At 44.7% G+C, this 24,901-nt stretch overlaps 1 protein-coding gene across 2 annotated transcripts in view; it reads right to left on the bottom strand.

The window, feature by feature from the left end:
• Window positions 1–5,332: 5,332 nt before the first annotated feature.
• PLXNB1 (plexin B1) overlaps window positions 5,333–24,901 on the bottom strand; it is a 363,371-nt gene continuing 343,802 nt past the window's right edge. For both annotated transcript variants that reach the window (XM_069206118.1, XM_069206119.1), the window contains 4 exons: window positions 13,171–13,235; window positions 13,009–13,084; window positions 10,110–10,184; window positions 5,333–7,879 (listed from right to left, as the gene is read on the bottom strand). In XM_069206118.1, coding sequence (XP_069062219.1) covers window positions 7,775–7,879; window positions 10,110–10,184; window positions 13,009–13,084; window positions 13,171–13,235 — 321 coding nt within the window. In that variant the 3' untranslated portion in view covers window positions 5,333–7,774. The remainder of the gene's footprint in view (window positions 7,880–10,109; window positions 10,185–13,008; window positions 13,085–13,170; window positions 13,236–24,901) is intronic.

The following is a 24,901-nucleotide window of genomic DNA, read 5'->3' as shown; positions in this document are numbered from 1 at the left end:
TATTGTAACTGTCCACACGACGACAGCTGATAGTTACGCTGTCTCTAGAGGCCCCTGCACGCACGGAAACTGCTGCGTTTAGTGAAACTTTGGACTAATCTCTCAATCCCTTGGCTCCTTTTATTTTTCACAACAAGAAGTTATTTATTATTAAGATAGTATCTAAAGCTAAAACCAACAAGCCTATTGTGAGCTCAGAAGGGAAAATTAATGAGGAAACTGATACAATTTGAAATGCATAGTGGTGTACGCGAAGCTATTGACCAAGCCCTATCTAGAAAAAGAGATAGTAGAGCCTCAGCGTTAGAGTTTTCAGAAGCAGTGGGAACTGGTCCAGACACAGGAGTAACGGGAGACCAGAAAAAGAGAAAAATTAAACACATTGAGGAAGGATCAGTTCCTTCTAGATTATTGGGAGGTCTCAGCACCTCAAACAACATGGGAGTTCTCAGCATCTCAAACAACATGGGAGGTCTGAGTACCTGAAATAGAACGGGAGGTCTAAGCACCTCGAAAAGGATGGGTGCCCAATGCAGCACAATAGACCTTGGTGACCTTAGAGTCACAGAAGCTTTGGAGACTCAAGAAATTGAGTTTATGGAGCACAATGCTGATGAGATGGACACGGCTGATAAATACATTCTGGATCTTGATGAAGGATTTTCGGTCGATAATGACTTCCTTTCAAGAATCCTTCTTGTTCTAAGGATATTATTAAGAATCCTCTTGGAGAGGAGGTGTTCTCTCCCCATAACATTAAACACCCAAGTAGTGCTGAGTGGTGGCCACTCCAGCATGTTGGTAATTTCATCAGGAAATGGATTAGATACCCTCTGGAGAAGGAGGTGAGAAATGTGCTTAAGGTAGAATGTTCGAGGCCAGTGATTTATGACAAAGTTTGCCTCACGCCAAACTTAGATCCTGAACTCATCACCTTTTAGTTCAAAATGGGCAGAGATCCAAAGAAGGGACTTGAGAAGTCCCTCAAACTGTGTCAGGACCATCTTCTGGACATTCTTGGTCCTTTAGCCAGAATCATCGATATGACGAAAGATGCATATCTTAAAGTCATTCCCATAGATTTGGATCTTCTACATGGATGGAGCCAGGGGACTATGGTGTTTCTGGGTAATGCGAACGCCGCATTGAACGCAGAGAGACGCAAAGCAGTCCTTATGCGAATAAACCCCAAACTGGGAGATCTGACAGAAAAAGAGCCATCAGAGAACCTGAAAGTTCTTTTCTTTGGGAAGGATATGGTTACAACCTTGGGAAAATATATTGCAACAGTTACAGCCTTTGACAAGGCACAATCAAATATGCGCAAAGTTTTCACCCCAAGTGTTTTTGGTTGGGCCGGCAGAAGGGGACTTTCGGCCTGCCATGGCCTTCAAAGGTCCCAATATAATTCCTACAGACAAAGTGGCCTTTTATCCACAAAGAGGGCGCTATCAACATGCCAGAGGAAGCAAGACTGGAGGGCACAGTTCCTCAGGTTACCAGGGTGAGTATAATCACTTTGCTTTCTTCTTTTTCCCTGGAAAAAGTGGGAGGTCGTCTCAAATTTTAAAGCATAACTCAAGATAAATGGGTTTTGCAAACCATCAGAGGTTTCAAAATAGATTTTATCGGAACTCTTTTTCAAAATCTACCTCTAAGAAAATGATCTTTCTTCATAGACCAAAAGAAAATGGTAGACGAGGAGGGAAAATCTATGTTTGATAAAGGGACGATTATAGAGTTAAGCTTGGAATGCACTCTTTTTCTGGTAACGAAGAAGGACAAGGGATGGAGGCCGTCATAAATCTGAAAAATGTAAACAGTTTCTTGGTTTACAGACATTTCAAGGTGAATGGGATCCATCTTTTAAGGGACATGTTATTAAAAGACGATTGGTTAGTGAAATTATATCTAAAGGATTTGTATTTTACTATCCCCATGTCCAAAGAATGAATGCCAACCTTACCTTCAGTTCATTTGGCAAAATTGTCTTTTTCAGTTTTGCTCATTTCCCTCGGGCTCTCTTCTGTACCATGGTGTTTACCAAGGTGATGAGAGCAGTAGCATCCTTCTTAAGAGCAAGAGGTGTATGTATGATCACCCAAACTCAACTTTTGAAAGATTTGGACATGGTTATGTCACTTCTCGTAAGTCTGGGCTTCATAGTAAACAAAGAAAAGTCAATTCTTATTCCTTCTCAGTCTCTGGAGTTACTTGGCTTCACAATAGACATGATCAATGGGCTCTTACTACTTCCTTTAAAAAAGATTTTCAAGATAAGAAAGGAAATGAGGTTTGCCCTCAAACAAGAACCATTCACTCTGAGAGAACTGGCAAGACTATTGGATCTTCTTTCATCTTCTGTCTTTCCAGGTCCCTTACACTATTGCGCTCTGCAGAGATTAAAAAAGCAAACACACTTTGGAGAGGCTTATTGTATGGGGACATGGAAATTTGGGATCCAGAAGCGTGGACGGAACTGACTTGGTGGTTAGAGAATTTAGAAGCCTGGAATGGTCGGACAAACTTTGGTTCATCCCCAGATTTTATTCTAGAATTGGATGCAAGCCTATATGGTTGGGGAGCACGTTTGGGTGTACAGGAGACTGGTGGGTCATGGTTTAATACAAAGAGGTCACACCACCTAAACTATTCAGAATTAACTGCTGGTCTTTATGCCCTCGTGAGTTTCAGAGACTGGCTGCAAGGCAGTACAGTATTGTTGAAGATGGACAATGTTTCTGCTGTTGCTTATATCTATTCCATGGGAGGAACACAATCTTTAGATCTGACAGTTTTGTTCAAGAATCTTTGGCTGTTCTGCTTAGAACACAAAATCAGTTTACAGGCGGAGTATCTGTCTTTGCGGATTGGAATTCAAGCTTTTTAGGTGATTAGAGTGACTGGAATCTCAACAAGGATTGCTCCAGGAAAATATTCCAGTCTTGGAGTCCATTAAAGATAGACCTTTTTGCGAGCAGACTGACATTTCAACTGAAGAATTATTACAGTTGGATGTGAGATCCAGGAGCTTTAGCTGTGAATGCCTTCCTTCAGAATTGGGAGAGAGCAGACGCTTATGCGTTTCCTCCCTTTGCAAAGATTCAGAGGATTCTTCAGGAAGTGCGGAATGAAGAATGCTCCCTTGTTCTAGTAACTCAGCTTTGGATCTCACAGACATGGTTCCCCAAGACTTTGGAACTAGCTTGCGGCATTCCATTTCTTCTTCATGCTACAGAGGGTCTTCCGAAAGATGTAGATGGAGAGGAACATCCTTTTGCACAGTTAGGGACTTTGACCCTTCTTGCATGGAAAATATCAGGCGATCTTCGGGAATGTCAGGGCTTTCGGGAAGAGCTCCTTGAGGAATCTTGGGCCCCAGGAACCAGGTATAGGTATAAGGGTATCTGGAAGACCTGGGCATGCTGGTACATGGACAGAAACTGGGATCCCGTGGAGGCTCCTATAGTAGAGGTGGTTAACTTTCTAGTGCAAGAATCTGATAGGGGTCTCAGTTACAGAACCATTAACTGTTATAGATCTGCAATATCTGCATGGCACAATATGGTTAATGGCAAAAGTCTAGGGAAGAATGTGTTGATATGCAGAGGGCTTAGCATGAGATTGAGAAGAACACCAAGACAGAGATATAAAACTTTAGGGGATGTTAATCTGGTATTCAACATGTTTTCTCATTGGCCAGGGAATAGGTTATTGGAGCTGAAGAAACTCTCTATGAAACTAGCTGCCTTACTCTGTCTGCTCTCGTCGTAGAGTTTCAGATGTTAAAGCATTAGAGGTAAGTAACCACCTTCGTGACCCATTTGGGGTGATTTTTGAAATAACAAGAACCAAAACTATGTTGGATACAATCTTTTACCCAAGATATTATTCATGTGAAAATTGTGCGTGGTGGACTGTATTAAAGAATATGGTTCTTGCATGAATAAATTTCACCCACATGGTAATAATGAATTGTTGATTGCTTTGTCAAGCCATTTAAAGCGATCAGTACTGCCACTATTGCTAGATGGGTGAAATGCATTACGCAGGAAGCTGATGTTGATTGGTCCAAGTTCTGTGCTCATTTCCATAAGAGGTGCAATGGCCAGTCAAGCCTTCTGGAACGGAGGAAGATTAGAAGACAACATGAAAGCTGCTGATTGGTCTAATGCAACCACATTTGCTAAACATTTCTGTAAACCAATCAAGCATATGTCTGAAGTGGGTTTAGAGGGCTACCAGCATGCATTATGGTAGCCCCTGGTCTTGTAATGAAATAGCGATTCTCTGAATGAAATGCCAAGAGAATCTGGATTTCATTAAAGAAACGGATGCAAACATTATCCTGCCCTCCTGCCCTTTTGGGGTTCTTTTTTAAAAAACAAAAAAGGGGTATGAATTATCTGTATTGTGTTGTTGTACAGTTTAAATATTCTTTGGAATTTTAGGAGAATTGATTATATTGAATTTGTTTTACTGAAAATGTTTTTATCCAGGTTTGTCCTTTTCTAATTGTATTTATCTTTACAGATAATAACTAATAAGTCAATGTTGAGGAGGTATTTGTGCGAAATAAAGCATTTAGTTTTGGATGTCACTTTAATCCACTAGCAGAGGGACAGGAACAATGCTGGACCTGCGACTCTCGCATTTAAAAGAGGCAGACCTCTGTGAGCATGGACTATTCATGTTGCCATTGTTCTATTCTAGATTGACTCTGTTTATGATGTAATGTCTTTCAAGTGCTGCATGCAGTGTGCATGGAGTGGCATTAAAGGATAAATGCATAATGGTAGCCTCCGCATCCTTAATGAAATCCAGATTCTCTTGGCATTTAATTTGGACAAGCGCAATTCTTGACCCCTCCATGCACAGTGAAGTCATCATTGATGTTATTTCACATGTCACCAGGGATGTCATCAATGGTGTCATAGGACATGTCATGAGTGATGTAATATATGAGGTCATTAGCAGTGCATGGCAACTGGTGAATTTCAGTGATTTTTTTTAGTTTAGAATGTTACGTTTAAACTGACATTTTCATCTAACTATAACGTCACTCTCGCAACATAGCTGGTGGCTTCTCTTACACTGAAGCGCTTGTTGTTCACAAAAATGACAATAGGCAGCTGCCTTACAGCATCACCACAAGAGGGTCCCAGCTGAAACAAGTTGTCCCTGTTGCCCGTGGAGTGGGTGAGCATTTTAAAGAAAGTCTGAAACAGTCAGAAAGTAAGTCAGTCCCTTTCTTCTGCTTGAACGAATACAGGTTGACTATTCCTCCTGCTCCTGTTTAATATGAACATCAGCAATCCAGAAACCAGGCGACTGACATTATTTCAATTTATTGAATAACTTGTGTAAGAACTCTTTTTTATTAAAATCATTTAGATCCTAGAAGTGTGATATTTACAAAAATGTTTTAACATGATGAAAGTAGTTTCCCCCACATCATCCGAACATCCGAACCCTCTCGGCCATGGTTCACAAATGGTTACCCTACTATGTCATACAATGGTGCTTTATTTTCGAGTCTTTATTTTCGAATTCTAATCCGATCACCAAGCACAGATGAACTAGAAAAGGGGAGAAAACCTGCTGCTGAGAGTGCCAAAAATGAACAAAGTAACAGAAGAGAGGGAGATGGATAGAGTGAGAGGAGAGCGAGAGAAGCGCTGCAAAAAGAAACAACTACAGAAAGGACAAAAGTGCAGCAAGAAGTAGGTAAAGATAAACTGGCGGAGAGAAAATGATTGGAAATAGAAATATGAAGGAAGTTGGTGTTGATGTGGTGGGAAGATTATAAACATAACAATGGAGGGCATTGGAGAAGGTGGGGATCAGTATTATGTCCTGGTGGAAAAAGAAACAAAAAGACACAACCAGAGATGACTCTTGTCTTTGCAAATGACAGGCCAGACAGAAGGACACCTGTTGATACTAAATGCTATCTTAAAAATAAATTACAACCCTTCTTTATTAATTAAATACATTTCTTGTCCCTACACTATTTACAGCTACCATTCTAAGCAGCAGAGGTGCCTAAGACAAAGAATTCTGCCCTGTGCAGAGAGAGGACAGGGCAGGTTGTTTTGTATGTAGAACGACAGCTTACGGAGTGCGCGGTCCACAAACGGAATTATAAATACGCTTCTAGGTTTTTAGTGCAGTGTTAGAACATACAGAATGGGCCGTCCACGGCTCCTAAGTACCAAAAAATATATAACACAGGACAGTGACTTTCCTTCGACTTGGTCAGGTCTTGGAGCAGAAGGGTCGAGTGCTGGGAGGGATTGGGGGGTCCTGGGCCACTACGGATGTCAACAATCATTTAGCTGGTTGGAAAATCTGCAGTAAAACTCTAAAATCTCAGGTGAAATGTCTTGTTACTTGATCTGCTGCTAGAACTGTAATTTTTAAAAACCTAATTCCAAAAAAATAATCTGACTTAAACTACAAGAACAATAATTTGAGAGTAAATTACAAATCTGCATGTTTTAGCGAAGTCTGCCGCGCATGCAGGCCTTGCCCTGCCACGGTGCGCGGTTGGCGCACTGATGCAATGCGCAGTTAATTGCAAGTGAACAGGCCTTTCAGCTGCACCTGATATCAGGTCCTAGGAGTCACCTGTGTGCAATGGACAGTGCGTGGCTGATGCAGCTTTAAAAAAATGCCAGACAACCTGGTTCCACGAGATTGTTTTTTAAATGACTGGGCAATCTCCAGGCCACATTTTCTTCTTAGAAAACGTGCTTTTAATTAGAAGTGATAGGCTGTTAAAAGCACAACTGCACAGGCAGCATGAGTGTAGGGAAACTGGAAAACTTCACGACAGGCCTGTGGCAGTGAACCGTACGTAGGGTTGGGATGGAGACGGTCACATGTCAGGGTGAACATGTGAGATATGTATGACAGAATTTCAAACAGGGTTTAGCAGAAACATTCCAAGAACATCACACAAACTCCACCTTGAGCCACCATAGCCTTGCTGAGGGTTTCGCCTCTCCGGAAATCCTGTGTTGTGCCCTGCACTGGTGTGTTACACAATCCTGTAAATATGGCAGTCACTAACCAGCAAAAAAGGCAGGTCTGTTTACAGCTTTGACCAATCTGCTCCTACAGCACTAGGGTCTGACCTAGCCTCAGCGCGTCTACTTGCTTGGACCCCGATGTACCATTAGGGGGGTACCAGAGGAAGAGCAAGGCGTGAGCTCAGTGCCCAGTCAAAATCCCACTGCTCCGCCTGAAAACTTGTTTTCCCACACTTAACTTGGCACATCTCTAAAAACATCTGAAGAAAGAAGCAACCGGTCTGCAGCACAGTCCCGAGCTCAGCTTGGTCCAGCGACTTTAAGATGAAAAAAAACCTCCTTTATTAAAGTTCTTTTTCATAAAGAACGCAAAAACTGTAAAAAAATATATATATTCTTTAAAACTGAAGGGCAGCAGTTGCACTTGGGCAGGATCTCCCTTCACAAATGCCCGTAGTTTTCAGAGTCTGTCTCCATTTCAATAGACAGCATCACACTGTGCGCGATTTTATAAAAATCTGCCAAAGCCTTTGAGACAATTTTTTGACTGTGGTGCCATTCTGCCTGAAGCCTTGTGGTTGGGAAGTTGCAAGAATACAACTGGAATATGGCAGACATATCTTCACGCTGTTGAACAGCCAAGCCCCTTGGGCTCATCTGAAAGGGGTGAGGTTTAGCCAGTCTGACAGCACCGTCCATCTGTCTATCTGTCCAGTCCTAGAAATGCTGCTTTTTTCTGGTCACAAATCTGTGACTTTGTTCTCGACGGCGGCCGCGATCTGCTGCAGTCGGTATCCAAGCTGCATCTTCTGCGCCGTGGGATCTTCTTCGAGGGCGGTAATGATCTGGAAAAGGAAATTAAGATACATTAGGTTACGTTCAGCAATGTCTACCTAACTTTTCCCCCAGAAAGATTTACCATCATCTAATGGCTTGGTGGACGGTAGAGTCCAAAGTCATGCCAGTGATTCCTGCCTCGTTCTGCAAGAATCCTCACTGAGTGTGCACAACCAGAGGCGCCCTAGGAGAATGTGCGATCTACAAGCATCACGTGATCTGCTTTTTCACACCAAGCCTCAGCCCAAGTCAAGAGTTGTACTCAACACCTGAAACAACATTAAAGACAGACTCAAATTCCCATCTGTAGGAGACCTCAGAACAGTAGGGAAAGCCCCCCCCCCTCCTGGAACAGCTTCCAATGATCAAAATGGCAATAGTGTCACATATCTAAACCAAACAAGTTGCAGCCTACCATCTCTTTGAGAGTCACATGGTGTGCATGCTCATGGTAACTTGTGTTGGTGTCCTTAAAATTCAGTTGTTTTCACAAGAAGTTTACCATTTTAGGTGTTGGACGTAGATGCGTCTGTAATACGCCTCCTCTATACCACCGACATGACCGCCACACAGCCGAGCTCACCGGCACTGTCCATGTTCTCATTTGTGTTTATGGTTTATGATAGTATGTAAGTTACCTTGGGAGCATTACCACAAGGATTGCATGTGAATCTACCACAGATCCGAAAATAAAAACTATTGTTAAAGATAAACAATGTTTTGTTGCAGTGTGAATCTGCTGTAGAGTCCCACAAAAGCATAGTTACAAACTGGAAATCCTGCTCCTACATTAGAGAAGGTCCCAAGGTAATACTTGGGACCTCATCAGATCACTCCTTAAGCTTTGCCTGCTATAAATATTTGTCTTGCTAGAGTCTGAATGAAGGAAATAATGCTTTGCCAGCACGTCACTAGCACTCTATGCCACTAGTTCACCCAACAGAAGCAAAGCAACTGTGCCATCCCTTGGGGAATACATTCTTGGTTTTTCTTGCTGCAATTTAGCAGCTTGTTTGTAACATTCCTGTGTGCATGGTCCTATCAATCAGCTTTTTGAATCACCAAAGAGATACCTGACAACAGTTTACCTAACCAGAAATATCAGTTCATTTCCTGACATCTTTGGTCCCAACAAAGCAACACATTAACACTCTTTTGATGCACGTGGACTCCAGGAAGCATTTTTAAAAATATGATGGATTTCATTTTGTGTGGAAAGATAAAAGAACCTTAAACATAGGAATAGGACATATCTGAAAAACTGCTCTTCCTTTCTGAAACAATAAAGAGGGTTTATTATTGATACATCTTCTAACTCATTAGTTAGCGCACGAATCAACCCCAAAGGGGACCTCGGCGCTGTAGCACAGATCCTGGGAGAGAAAAAGCGCAGTTTCTTTTTTCTCTATGTTATGTTATAGCCATATAACCACGTCTGCATTGATAAGAGAGGCATCTGTCCTGCCATTCCTGCAGCATTCCACTGCATTTCTATGGGTCTGATCTGGCTACCTGGGGCCCACATCATGATAGTCAAATAGATATTGCAATTTATGAACCTTTTCAGAGATCCAGACTTTCCTATTTTCAAGCCCTTTTGGTCTGTTAAAGGAGTGGGGAGCACTTCCCTTGATCCCCCGTCTTTCAGTTCAGAGACTTTGTGAGGGTGGGCACTGCTGTGTACGTCCTGGTGGCTGGGTCTCCCTCTCTAACAAAGCAACTCTAGAAAGGAGTGTCCAATATTGTTGGATGTCTGCTTCCGTGTTTCCACTTTTATCTTCCACAAACGGTGTTTGATTACCATAGTGGTGGCTTTATAGATTTTATTTATTTTGTCTCTGTGAAGACTCCTCTCATTTCTCAGGTGGGGCTGTGACTTCATTAAACCACATCTATGGATCTCTGCCTCTCAAACTTGAATTAAGAATTGGAATGTTAAATCAGCAGAGGAGGATGTCTGCCCTTCACTGTTGCACTCAGAACAAGTGCTGGAGGTGACCCACAGAAATGGAAAATAACATCTGTGGTAGAAAGAATAAAACTCCAATCCTTATGTTTGGGAGCACGCGGGTGTGGGGAGCACAGAAGGTCCGTGCCATCAAGGATGAACCAAAGGTCTTTTCTGTGGCTCTCCCCACCCCGGACTTACGCACCTCTCTTCTAGCAGACCCCTTCATAGCACCCCGAGGATTCCCGGCCACCCTTAGCCACCAAGCGCTCTTACGATCACCTTCTTACCTGGTCGTAGTACTTGTTGATGTACTTGTACAGCTCATGCAGCGCTACAAGGAAGTTCAGTTCACCTGAGTAATTCTGCAAGAATAAAAACAAAAGGTTTTGTTAGATTTCTGTGTCTTACTCTCACTATCAGTTAGAAACCCTTCTGCGCACTCAGACAGACATCAAACTCTCCTGGGTCTCAGAAAACATTCTATGCACTCAAATAGACATCAAGCTCTGCTGGTTCTCAGTTAGAAAACATTCTATGCACTCAAATAGACATCAAACTCTGATGGGTCTCAGAAAACATTCTATGCACTCAAATAGACATCAAACTCTGCTGGGTCTCAATTAGAAAACATTCTATGCACTCAAATAGACATCAAACTCTGCTGGGTCTCAGTTAGAAAACATTCTATGCACTCAAATAGACATCAAACTCTGCTGGGTCTCAGTTAGAAAACATTCTACGCACTCAAATAGACATCAAACTCTGATGGGTCTCAGAAAACATTCTATGCACTCAAATAGACATCAAACTCTGCTGGGTCTCAGAAAACATTCTATGCACTCAAATAGACATCAAACTCTGCTGGGTCTCAGTTAGAACACCTTCTGCACACTCAAATAGACATCAAACTCTGCTAGGTCTCAGTTAGAACACCTTCTGCACACTCAAATAGACATCAAACTCTGCTGGGTCTCAGAAAACATTCCATGCACTCAAATAGACATCAAACTCTGCTCGGTCTCAGTTAGAAAACATTCTATGCACTCAAATAGACATCAAACTCTCCTGGGTCTCAGAAAACATTCTATGCACTCAAATAGACATCAAACTCTGCTCGGTCTCAGTTAGAAAACATTCTATGCACTCAAATAGACATCAAACTCTCTTGGGTCTCAGAAAACATTCTATGCACAAAAGGTTTTGTTAGATTTCTGTGTCTTATTCTCACTATCAGTTAGAAACCCTTCTGCGCACTCAGACAGACATCAAACTCTGATGAGTCTCAGAAAACATTCTATGCACTCAAATAGACATCAAACTCTGCTGGTTCTCAGTTAGAAAACATTCTATGCACTCAAATAGACATCAAACTCTGCTGGGTCTCAGTTAGAAAACATTCTATGCACTCAAATAGACATCAAACTCTCTTGGGTCTCAGAAAACATTCTATGCACAAAAGGTTTTGTTAGATTTCTGTGTCTTACTCTCACTATCAGTTAGAAACCCTTCTGCGCACTCAGACAGACATCAAACTCTGATGGGTCTCAGAAAACATTCTATGCACTCAAATAGACATCAAACTCTGCTGGTTCTCAGTTCGAAAACATTCTATGCACTCAAATAGACATCAAACTCTGATGGGTCTCAGAAAACATTCTATGCACTCAAATAGACATCAAACTCTGCTGGGTCTCAATTAGAAAACATTCTATGCACTCAAATAGACATCGAACTCTGCTGGGTCTCAGTTAGAAAACATTCTACGCACTCAAATAGACATCGAACTCTGATGGGTCTCAGAAAACATTCTATGCACTCAAATAGACATCAAACTCTGCTGGGTCTCAGAAAACATTCTATGCACTCAAATAGACATCAAACTCTGCTGGGTCTCAGTTAGAATACATTCTACGCACTCAAATAGACATCAAACTCTGATGGGTCTCAGAAAACATTCTATGCACTCAAATAGACATCAAACTCTGCTGGGTCTCAGTTAGAACACCTTCTGCACACTCAAATAGACATCAAACTATGCTGGGTCTCAGAAAACATTCCATGCACTCAAATAGACATCAAACTCTGCTCGGTCTCAGTTAGAAAACATTCTATGCACTCAAATAGACATCAAACTCTCCTGGGTCTCAGAAAACATTCTATGCACTCAAATAGACATCAAACTCTGCTCGGTCTCAGTTAGGAAACATTCTATGCACTGAAATAGACATCAAACTCTCTTGGGTCTCAGAAAACATTCTATGCACTCAAATAGACATCAAACTCTGCTGGGTCTCAGTTAGAAAACATTCTATGCACTCAAATAGACATCAAACTCTGCTGGGTCTCAGAAACCATTCCATGCACTCAAATAGACATCAAACTCTGCTCGGTCTCAGTTAGGAAACATTCTATGCACTCAAATAGACATCAAACTCTGATGGGTCTCAGAAAACATTCTATGCACTCAAATAGACATCAAACTCTGCTGGGTCTCAGTTAGAAAACATTCTATGCACTCAAATAGACATCAAACTCTGCTGGGTCTCAGTAAGAAAACATTCTATGCACTCAAATAGACAACAAACTCTGCTGGATCTTGGTTAGAAAACGTTCTGCGCACTCAAATAGACATCAAACTCTGCTGGGTCTCAGTTAGAAAACATTCTATGCACTCAAATAAACATTATACTCTGCTGGGTCTCAAACACGCCCTGTTTTTGTGGTGTGGCACATAACTGTGGTGGGTGCATGCCTGGGCATTTAAAGAACCCTGTACCATATACAGAACACAGCAGGAAACCAGGGCCAGAATAAAACACTGGCAAACTGTCTCCGTTTGCACTGTGGAACACCCTTTACTGTGCGTCAGCTGTACTGGGACAGTGTGCCCGATTACACAACAATATGTGCTGTCCTCAGCGCAGGTGTGAACTCTGAAATGTTGCCCTCCTCACAATGCTTAGTGGTTAGACATTTTATTTTCAGTTTTGCACAAGCTGTGTATACTTTGTGCCTCAACTGTGCCACTTTTGTGAAATATATGTGTCCCCGATTGTGAGCACTGATGTTTCAAGGTATGAGGAAAGGGGAAATCACCTGGCAAGGGTTGGGCTGTGCCATGGGAGACAAGACAGACATCTGTGGCAGTGCCCACAGCTGTAAAGTGCGAGAGAAGTGCTCACATACCCTGGACAGCTCAGCTAATGCAGAGTTCATGTCTTGGTCACTTGCGGAGATGGTCTGTCGAATGTCGGCATAGTACCTGTAAAAAAGGTAGGACCTGGTTATGCCATTGCCGAGACAACAGGTTTGCTGTGGTTTTGCGTCGCGCTGTGGTCCAGACCCTACCTTTCCACCATCTGCTTGTATCGAGGGATGTCTCTGGCATAAAGCAGCTTGTTGATAGGAGAATCCTGAGGAGGGAAAGATTCAGACACTTCAGAAACAGCAATATCAGTTTCTTTGGAACAAAAGATGGTTAGACAATGTCCCTCCGGTGCAGAGAATTCTGGGACCGTCAGAAGGGAGGTCGGCGATCCCCAGCTTGTATGAACTGCTCAAGTCCACACCTACCACTAGCACCACAGCCTGTGATTAGACCCCCACCCCTGTATCTGCTCTCACATGGATCACCCAGCATGACCCAGGCCTCTTTGAACCATGAACTGACTGTTCTCATGTGCTCTGACTGACTGTTTACTGGCATTTACGAGGAGCCTACCACCTCTTGAGTCTCTAGATGTTGGGGGGAGGACTCCTAAACAAGGGATTACCATGAGGGTCTGCGGAGGAGAGGCTCACGGGTGCCATTAAGAACCCCCCTTTCACAGAATCGTTTCTGGATTTCTTGGGTTGACCACAACACTGACCACTGCGAATGATGACTCTACCAAAATCTGGGGCAGACACAGAAGAGCGACAGGAAGGACAAGGCATGAGACAATAACGCAGTCGCTAACAATTAATCAGCTAAGGGACTTTCCGTCAGCAGCGTTGCCCCCTGGTCTACATGAGCTCAGTCCTGGAAGTACAGCATGAAATGTTTCACTGGCCTTGAAAGTGACCGAAGGGCGTTGCTTTGATCCTCTCAGAAGAACGAACCAAAAGCAACGATCCAATGAGATGTTGCGGACAGAAGACTGCAGCAAGCAACCTCTTCTGGCAGTCAGTCTTTAATCGCTTGCTACCTAGGGGTTTTGCATTTTAGAATATGCTCAATTGGCAAAGGTTCGACATACCCAAGAAGCTGAATTCCGACCAATGAGCGAGAGAGGCCTGGATTATATTCTTGTTTTATGGCTAGGTCAGTTATGGCAGAGTACTAGAATTACTGATCAACAACACTGTTTAGCATTTTAAGAATACATAATTGACCTGGATAAACTGGAAACTTGTTTGTTTCAAGATGGCCGACAGGGGCCAAATGTATGTTTGCAGCACAGGAAACTGAAGCAAGCAATGCAGAAAAATGCTATTTCTGACTTTTATCGAGATTATGTAGTTGAAGCATTGTACAAAAGGTGCTGAGGATGTTAAAGTGAGCACTATTTGTGATCTGTGTGCACTCAAAGTTTAATCAGACTGTACGGGGATAAAATCACCATTCGTGATCCACCAGGTGTCGCCAGCTGAGCTCATCTGCCCTGGCATTTAAAGATCCCATCACGTGGTACACGATCAGGGTGATGCCCTGATACTCCACTGAACTCCAGAGATTAAGGGTCAGACGAATCAAAGTTCCATTGTGCATTACCTAAATAGTGAATGTTAAGTAATCGCTTTTTAGGTACTGCAAAATGGAATGTAACAAACTAGCGATTCACTATTAGCAATTACTTAAAATTAGCAATCTCTATTAGGGAATGAGACTCTATTCGTTCCTATAGGTGTGAATGGCTTTGCATTTCCTAATTTGCTAATTCCTTTTAGGAATTTGCAAATTAGGAAATGCAAAACCAAGGGTTTCCGGGGCCTAAGGACCCCCCAAAAAATATTGTGCAAATGTAAAGCGCACACATGCCCTACATGGCGCTTTAAAAAATGCATTTCACTAAAATGCACATGGTCACCACCAACTTGGAGTTGATGGCAATTGCATTTCCTAAATGCCCAGTTCACATTTAGGAAATGCTTGATACATGTGTATAGGGAATCGTAAATAGGATTTCGCTATTTGCGATTCCCTACTTGGAGTCGCAATTTTATGGAACTGCAAAAAATTTGCGATTCCCTAAAATGGGACTGTGATGCCTTTCATACATCGTGAAAGGCTATTTTGCATTCGCAAACTGTGGAATTTACTGATTTGCACCGTTTGCGAATGCAAAATCCTTTGATGCATCTGGCCCTTACTGCCTTTTGGCACAAGACCCTGGACCGCTCTCCTCTTTGCCTGTTGCAGTACCACATGGCGGTGGTGTTGGCCACGAGAAACTGCACCAGCCTTCTCTTGACTGATGGCAATAAGGCCTTCAACACCAGGTGGATGGCCCATGATCGAAAGGTTGGATCATAGCCTAAAGATCTTGGACTAATGTGTTGGAGGAAAGGCCCTGAACTGTGTCCAGAACAACTCCTATAAAAATAGAGCATTTGTGAAGGGGTCAGCTGTGACTTCGCCCATTGATGGAGAACCCCAATGATATCAAGAGGTTTGCGCCATCTGGAGGTGGTCTATGACTGACTGTGGGTAGCCCAGCTTCAACATTCAGTCATCAAGGTAGGGTAAAATTGGTATCCTCAATCTTCAAAGGTGGGTGGCAACTGACACCATCACTTTCATGAATATCCAAGGGGCACTGGCAAGGCTGAAGGGGAGCATACCAAACTTGAAATGCTCCTGGCCAACACTGAACTGCAGGTAATATCTAAGGGACTGCAGGGTGGGCACATGAAGTATGCAACTCGTAAGTCTAAGGCAGCCATTTAGTCGACTGGATCCAGGGCACACAGAACATGGGCCGGTCTGAGTATTTTGAATTTGTCCTTCTATAAGAAGGCATTCAGAGGGGAAAGAACTAAACAAGGTCAAAGGCCTCCATCCTTCTTCAGCACATGGAAATAGTGGGAGTAACAGCCAGTCCCCATTTGCGAGTCCGGTACCATATCAATTCAAATCAAACTGGTTTTATATAGCGCCTGGCTACCCAACCAGGCCTCCCAGCGCTTTTTGACAACCACTCCAAACTGCCCATGGGATTCAAGCCAGCTCAGGCTACAAATGATAAGTTTTTAGAAGTTTTCTAAAGACAGATTCAGACTGCTGACTTCTGATGGGGGCAGGGAGAGCATTCCAGAATCGAGGTGTTAGGAAGGTGAATGAACGTCCAACGCTTCTTGCTCTTTTGACACCAGGTACTGACAAAAGCCACTGATTGCTTGAATGAAGAGAACTTACTGGGACGCTGGTGCCAGGAGATTCCGGTTGATGATCAGGCCTCTCCCATGAATGGAACGATGCACAATACACATGGCCTAAAAAAGAATTATTTTTTCCACAGGGAGCCAGGGCAGGGCTGTTAAAGCTGGTTTGGTCGATTGACATTTCGGGATTTTATAAAGAGTTCTGGCTGCTGCGTTCTGGACTACTTGGGAGACGTTTTATAACATATTTTGGGCTCCCTAATTATAGGGAGTTCCCATAGTCTAGGAGAGAGATAATTAGGCCCTGTACCACAGTTCTTCTTGTGGAGCGTGGTAGTTTATGTAAAAACTTTCTGAGGAACCTAAGGATACCGAAAGAGGAGCCTGCAAGTTTTTGGGATTGGGTTTCCATGGTAAGGCCCTCATCTATCCAGAAGCCTAGACTCTTAACTGTTGAAGCTGGCTTGGGTAAATCTCCAAGTTGTTCTGGCCATCCGAATTCCAACCATCTAGAATTCCAACCATCTAGGCCTATTGTTCTCAGCCACGAGAACCTCTGTCTTGTCTCCGCTGAGTTTCAAACAACTTGCAGTCATCCACTCTGTGACCTCTGGAAACTCTACAGTAGCCTCGGAAGGGCCAAGAATGATGAGGTAACTGTCCAGTAGGTGTTAAAAGGTCGCCAGAACATGCGAAAGCCCAGCGTTCCATGAAGTGCTCTGGGAAAAAATTTGCTTTTTTGCCAAAAATGGGAGAAATGTCAAAAGTCATACCCATAATGCACATCACCAGACAAGCCTGGGGATTTCATCCACAGGTGTGACGGGGCACACCACTATTACCGAATATACGCCCCAATCAGTAGAATCCAGGCCAGCCTGAATCATTTATTTGGCTGCACCCTGAGCATCTTAAATAGTTTGAGTCAGGGAGACCCTGACAATTTCCTAGAAGGCGTTCATAGACCATCCTTGTAGGCAACTTGTGTTCGCCAACCTTATAGCTAGCACTATAAAGAACATTCCACTAACGCGGCCCTGCTCATAGTGCCCTAATATAAAGATAAAATATTGCTGGTGAGTCCACTACCACTCCATTATATTAATGTGTTTATGGAGAGAGCGCTTTGACTTTGAGTTCGAGAGTTTAGTGTTCCACAATGTAGAAAGGCTTGTACATGGAACCAAGTAACTGTCTTGGAAGTCTATTTCGTAATTATGTATGCATGTTTGTATATTCACAATCAATAAGCATTTCTGGTCACAAGTGTAATTTTTCTTGTTGCTATTTGTAAGGAAATGCCTCCTTGGCATGGTTGCCCCCTGACTTTTTGCCTTTGCTGATGCTATGTTTACAATTGAAAGTGTGCTGAGGCCTGCTAACCAGGCCCCAGCACCAGTGTTCTTTCCCTAACCTGTACTTTTGTATCCACAATTGGCAGACCCTGGCATCCAGATAAGTCCCTTGTAACTGGTACTTCTAGTACCAAGGGCCCTGATGCCAAGGAAGGTCTCTAAGGGCTGCAGCATGTCTTATGCCACCCTGGAGACCTCTCACTCAGCACAGACACACTGCTTGCCAGCTTGTGTGTGCTAGTGAGGACAAAACGAGTAAGTCGACATGGCACTCCCCTCAGGGTGCCATGCCAGCCTCTCACTGCCTATGCAGTATAGGTAAGCCACCCCTCTAGCAGGCCTTACAGCCCTAAGGCAGGGTGCACTATACCATAGGTGAAGTACCAGTGCATGAGCATGGTACCCCTACAGTGTCTAAACAAAACCTTAGACATTGTAAGTGCAGGGTAGCCATAAGAGTATATGGTCTGGGAGTCTGTCAAACACGAACTCCACAGCACCATAATGGCTACACTGAAAACTGGGAAGTTTGGTATCAAACTTCTCAGCACAATAAATGCACACTGATGCCAGTGTACATTTTATTGTAAAATACACCACAGAGGGCACCTTAGAGGTGCCCCCTGAAACTTAACCGACTATCTGTGTAGGCTGACTAGTTTTAGCAGCCTGCCACAAACCGAGACATGTTGCTGGCCCCATGGGGAGAGTGCCTTTGTCACTCTGAGGCCAGTAACAAAGCCTGCACTGGGTGGAGATGCTAACACCTCCCCCAGGCAGGAATTGTCACACCTGGCGGTGAGCCTCAAAGGCTCACCTCCTTTGTGCCAACCCAGCAGGACACTCCAGCTAGTGGAGTTGCCCGCCCCCTCCGGCCAGGCCCCACTTTTGGCGGCAAGGCCGGAGAAAATAATGAGAAAAACAAGGAGGAGTCACTGGCCAGTCAGGACAGCCCCTAAGGTGTCCTGAGCTGAAGTGACTCTAACTTTTAGAAATCCTCCATCTTGCAGATGGAGGATTCCCCCAATAGGGTTAGGATTGTGACCCCCTCCCCTTGGGAGGAGGCACAAAGAGGGTGTACCCACCCTCAGGGCTAGTAGCCATTGGCTACTAACCCCCCAGACCTAAACACGCCCTTAAATTTAGTATTTAAGGGCTACCCTGAACCCTAGAAAAATAGATTCCTGCAACTACAAGAAGAAGGACTGCCCAGCTGAAAACCCCTGCAGCGGAAGACCAGAAGACGACAACTGCCTTGGCTCCAGAAACTCACCGGCCTGTCTCCTGCCTTCCAAAGATCCTGCTCCAGCGACGCCTTCCAAAGGGACCAGCGACCTCGACATCCTCTGAGGACTGCCCCTGCTTCGAAAAGACAAGAAACTCCCGAGGACAGCGGACCTGCTCCAAGAAAAGCTGCAACTTTGTTTCCAGCTGCTTTAAAGAACCCTGCAAGCTCCCCGCAAGAAGCGTGAGACTTGCAACACTGCACCCGGCGACCCCGACTCGGCTGGTGGCGATCCAACACCTCAGGAGGGACCCCAGGACTACTCTAAGACTGTGAGCACAAAAACCTGTCCCCCCTGAGCCCCCACAGCGCCGCCTGCAGAGGGAATCCCGAGGCTTCCCCTGACCGCGACTCCTTGAATCCTAAGTCCCGACACCTGGGAGAGACCCTGCACCCGCAGCCCCCAGGACCTGAAGGACCGGACTTTCACTGGAGGAGTGACCCCCAGGAGTCCCTCTCCCTTGACCAAGTGGAGGTTTCCCCGAGGAACCCCCCCCTTGCCTGCCTGCAGCGCTGAAGAGATCCCTAGATCTCCCATAGACTAACATTGCGAACCCGACGCCTGTTTCTACACTGCACCCGGCCGCCCCCGCGCTGCTGAGGGTGAAATTTCTGTGTGGGCTTGTGTCCCCCCCGGTGCCCTACAAAACCCCCCTGGTCTGCCCTCCGAAGACGCGGGTACTTACCTGCAAGCAGACCGGAACCGGGGCACCCCCTTCTCTCCATTCTAGCCTATGTGTTTTGGGCACCACTTTGAACTCTGCACCTGACCGGCCCTGAGCTGCTGGTGTGGTGACTTTGGGGTTGCTCTGAACCCCCAACGGTGGGCTACCTTGGACCAAGAACTGAACCCTGTAAGTGTCTTACTTACCTGGTAAAACTAACAAAAACTTACCTCCCCCAGGAACTGTGAAAATTGCACTAAGTGTCCACTTTTAAAACAGCTATTTGTCAATAACTTGTAAAGTATACAGGCAATTTTTATGATTTGAAGTTCCTAAAGTACTTACCTGCAATACCTTTCGAATGAGATATTACATGTAGAATTTGAACCTGTGGTTCTTAAAATAAACTAAGAAAAGATATTTTTCTATAACAAAACCTATTGGCTGGATTTGTCTCTGAGTGTGTGTACCTCATTTATTGTCTATGTGTATGTACAACAAATGCTTAACACTACTCCTTGGATAAGCCTACTGCTCGACCACACTACCACAAAATAGAGCATTAGTATTATCTCTTTTTTGCCACTATCTTACCTCTAAGGGGAACCCTTGGACTCTGTGCATGCTATTCCTAACTTTGAAATAGCACATACAGAGCCAACTTCCTACATTGGTGGATCAGCGGTGGGGTACAAGACTTTGCATTTGCTGGACTACTCAGCCAATACCTGATCACACGACAAATTCCAAAATTGTCATTAGAAATTCATTTTTGCAATTTGAAATTTTTCCAAATTCTTAAAAGTCCTGCTAGGGCCTTGTGTGTTAAGTCCCTGTTTAGCATTGTCTTTTAGAGTTTAAAAGTTTGTTAAAGGTTTGAAATTAGATTCTAGAAACAGTTTTAGATTCTTTAAAAAGTCTTCCAACTTTTAGCAAAATAATGTCTGATACAGAGATGAATGTGGTGGAACTCGACACCACACCTTACCTCCATCTTAAGATGAGGGAGCTAAGGTCTCTCTGTAATATCAACAAAATAACCATTGGCTCCAGACCTACCAAAATTCAGCTCCAGGAGCTGTTGGCAGAGTTTGAAAAAGCCAACCCCTCTGATGATGACCTCACAGAGGAAGAAATTAGTGACTTGGAGGCCAATGTCCCTCCTCCAGTCCTAAATAGGGAGAACAGGACCCCTCAAGTCCTGTCTCCAACTGTGTTAGTCAGAAATAGTGAGTCCCTCACAGGAGGGTCCCACATTTCTGAAATCACTGAGGATGCTCTCAGTGAAGATGACCTCCTGTTAGCCAGGATGGCCAAAAGATTGGCTTTAGAGAGACAGCTCCTAGCCATAGAAAGGGAAAGACAAGAGATGGGCCTAGGACCCATCAATGGTGGCAGCAATATAAATAGGGTCAGAGATTCTCCTGACATGTTAAAAATCCCCAAAGGGATTGTGACAAAATATGAAGATGGTGATGACATCACCAAATGGTTCACAGCTTTTGAGAGGGCTTGTGTAACCAGAAAAGTGAACAGATCTCACTGGGGTGCTCTCCTTTGGGAAATGTTCACTGGAAAGTGTAGGGATAGACTCCTCACACTCTCTGGAAAAGATGCAGAATCTTATGACCTCATGAAGGGTACCCTGATTGAGGGCTTTGGATTCTCCACTGAGGAGTACAGGATTAGGTTCAGGGGGGCTCAAAAATCCTCGAGCCAGACCTGGGTTGACTTTGTTGACTACTCAGTGAAAACACTAGATGGTTGGATTCAAGGCAGTGGTGTAAGTAATTATGATGGGCTGTACAATTTATTTGTGAAAGAACACCTGTTAAGTAATTGTTTCAATGATAAACTGCATCAGCATCTGGTAGACCTAGGACCAATTTCTCCCCAAGAATTGGGAAAGAAGGCGGACCATTGGGTCAAGACAAGGGTGTCCAAGACTTCAACAGGGGGTGACCAAAAGAAAGGGGTCACAAAGACTCCCCAGGGGAAGGGTGATGAGACAACCAAAACTAAAAATAGTAAAGAGTCTTCTACAGGCCCCCAAAAACCTGCACAGGAGGGTGGGCCCAGAGCCTCTTCACAAAACAATGGGTACAAGGGTAAAAACTTTGATCCCAAAAAGGCCTGGTGTCATAGCTGTAAACAGCATGGACACCAAACTGGAGACAAGGCCTGTCCCAAGAAAGGTTCCACTCCAAACTCCCATCCAGGTAACACTGGTATGGCTAGTCTCCAAGTGGGATCAACAGTGTGCCCAGAGCAAATCAGGGTCCACACTGAAGCTATTCTAGTTTCTGAGGGTGGGGTGGATTTAGCCACACTAGCTGTCTGGCCGCCTAACATGCAAAAATACAGACAGCAACTCTTAATTAATGGGACTAGAATAGAGGGCCAGAGGGATACAGGTGCCAGTGTCACCATGGTGACAGAGAAACTGGTTTCCCCTGGCCAATACCTGACTGGAAAAACTTACACAGTCACCAACGCTGACAATCAGAGAAAAGTACATCCCATGGCAATGGTTACTTTAGAATGGGGAGGGGTCAATGGCCTGAAACAGGTGGTGGTCTCCTCAAATATCCCAGTGGACTGTCTGCTTGGAAATGACCTGGAGTCCTCAGCATGGGCTGAGGTAGAACTAAAAACCCATGCAGCAATGCTGGGTATCCCTGAACTGGTGTGTGTGAAAACAAGAGCACAATGCAAGGCACAGGGTGAACAAGTAGAGCTGGAGTCTGGAAAAATGGCCCAGCCTACCAAGAGAACAGGAAAGTCAGTTGGGAAACCAACTGCAACACAGCAAAAGAAAGGGAACCTCTCTTCTCAGGAAGAAGTTCTGCCCTCTGAGGGAACTGAGCCTTTGGAGCTTGAACCTTATCAGGTTGAGCTCTTAGGCCCAGGGGGACCCTCAAGGGAGGAGCTGTGTAAGGGACAAGAAACCTGTCCCTCTCTTGAAGGCCTTAGGCAGCAAGCTGCTGAAGAGTCCAAGGGCAAGAAAACTGGAACCCATAGGGTCTATTGGGAAGATGGACTCCTGTACACTGAGGCCAGAGACCCCAAACCTGGTGCCACTAGGAGAGTGGTAGTGCCTCAGCTGTTCAGAGAGTTCATCCTAACATTGGCCCATGACATTCCCCTTGCTGGACATTTGGGACAAACCAAGACGTGGGAGAGGTTAGTCAACCACTTCTACTGGCCCAATATGTCCAACATGGTTAAGGAGTTTTGCCTCTCCTGCCCCACCTGTCAAGCCAGTGGTAAGACAGGTGGGCATCCAAAGGCCCCCCTCATTCCACTTCCAGTGGTGGGGGTTCCCTTTGAAAGAGTGGGTGTGGACATAGTTGGTCCACTAGAACCTCCCACAGCCTCAGGAAATATGTATATCCTGGTAGTAGTGGATCATGCTACCAGGTATCCTGAAGCTATTCCCCTTAGGTCGACTACTGCCCCTGCAGTAGCCAAGGCCCTCATTGGTATCTTTACCAGAGTGGGTTTCCCTAAGGAGGTGGTGTCTGACAGAGGTACCAACTTCATGTCAGCATACCTAAAGCACATGTGGAATGAGTGTGGAGTGACTTATAAATTCACTACACCATACCATCCACAAACTAATGGCTTGGTTGAGAGATTCAACAAGACATTAAAAGGCATGATCATGGGGCACCCAGAAAAACTCAAAAGGAGATGGGATGTCCTCTTGCCATGTCTGCTTTTCGCTTACAGAGAGGTGCCACAGAAGGGAGTAGGATTCTCACCCTTTGAACTTCTGTTTGGTCATCCTGTAAGGGGACCACTTGCCCTTGTTAAAGAAGGCTGGGAGAGACCTCTCCATGAGCCTAAACAGGACATAGTGGACTATGTACTTGGCCTTCGCTCTAGAATGGCAGAGTACATGGAAAAGGCAACCAAAAACCTTGAGGCCAGCCAACAGCTCCAGAAGTTTTGGTATGACCAAAAGGCTGCACTGGTTGAGTTCCAACCAGGGCAGAAAGTCTGGGTTCTGGAGCCTGTGGCTCCCAGGGCACTCCAGGACAAATGGAGTGGCCCTTACCCAGTACTAGAAAGGAAGAGTCAGGTCACCTACCTGGTGGACCTGGGCACAAGCAGGAGCCCCAAGAGGGTGATCCATGTGAACCGCCTTAAGCTCTTCCATGACAGGGCTGATGTCAATCTGTTGATGGTAACAGATGAGGATCAGGAGGCAGAGAGTGAACCTCTCCCTGATCTTCTGTCATCAGACCCAAAAGATGGCACAGTAGATGGAGTGATCTACTCAGACACCCTCTCTGGCCAACAGCAAGCTGATTGTAGGAGAGTCCTACAACAGTTTCCTGAACTCTTCTCCTTAACCCCTGGTCAGACACACCTGTGTACCCATGATGTGGACACAGGAGACAGCATGCCTGTCAAGAACAAAATCTTTAGACAGTCTGACCATGTTAAGGAAAGCATCAAGGTGGAAGTCCACAAGATGCTAGAATTGGGAGTAATTGAGCGCTCTGACAGCCCCTGGGCTAGCCCAGTGGTCTTAGTCCCCAAACCTCACACCAAAGATGGAAAGAAAGAGATGAGGTTTTGTGTGGACTACAGAGGGCTCAATTCTGTCACCAAAACAGATGCCCATCCAATTCCAAGAGCTGATGAGCTCATTGATAAATTAGGTGCTGCCAAATTTCTAAGTACCTTTGACTTGACAGCAGGGTACTGGCAAATAAAAATGGCACCTGGAGCAAAAGAAAAGACAGCATTCTCCACACCTGATGGGCATTATCAGTTTACTGTTATGCCCTTTGGTTTAAAGAATGCCCCTGCCACCTTCCAAAGGTTGGTGAATCAAGTCCTTGCTGGCTTGGAGTCCTTTAGCACAGCTTATCTTGATGATATTGCTGTCTTTAGCTCCACCTGGCAGGATCACCTGGTCCACCTGAAGAAGGTTTTGAAGGCTCTGCAATCTGCAGGCCTCTCTATCAAGGCATCCAAATGCCAGATAGGGCAGGGAACTGTGGTTTACTTGGGCCACCTTGTAGGTGGAGGCCAAGTTCAGCCACTCCAACCCAAGATCCAGACTATTCTGGACTGGGTAGCTCCAAAAACCCAGACTCAAGTCAGGGCATTCCTTGGCTTGACTGGGTATTACAGGAGGTTTGTGAAGGGATATGGATCCATTGTGACAGCCCTCACTGAACTCACCTCCAAGAAAATGCCCAAGAAAGTGAACTGGACTGTGGAATGCCAACAGGCCTTTGACACCCTGAAACAAGCAATGTGCTCAGCACCAGTTCTAAAAGCTCCAGATTATTCTAAGCAGTTCATTGTGCAGACTGATGCCTCTGAACATGGGATAGGGGCAGTTTTGTCCCAAACAAATGATGATGGCCTTGACCAGCCTGTTGCTTTCATTA

The sequence above is a fragment of the Pleurodeles waltl genome, chromosome 9, assembly GCF_031143425.1.
Source record: "Pleurodeles waltl isolate 20211129_DDA chromosome 9, aPleWal1.hap1.20221129, whole genome shotgun sequence".
Classification (NCBI taxonomy): Eukaryota; Metazoa; Chordata; class Amphibia; order Caudata; family Salamandridae; genus Pleurodeles; species Pleurodeles waltl.
Note: the sequence above shows the minus strand (reverse complement) of the source record. Positions and strands in the feature narration are given on the sequence as shown.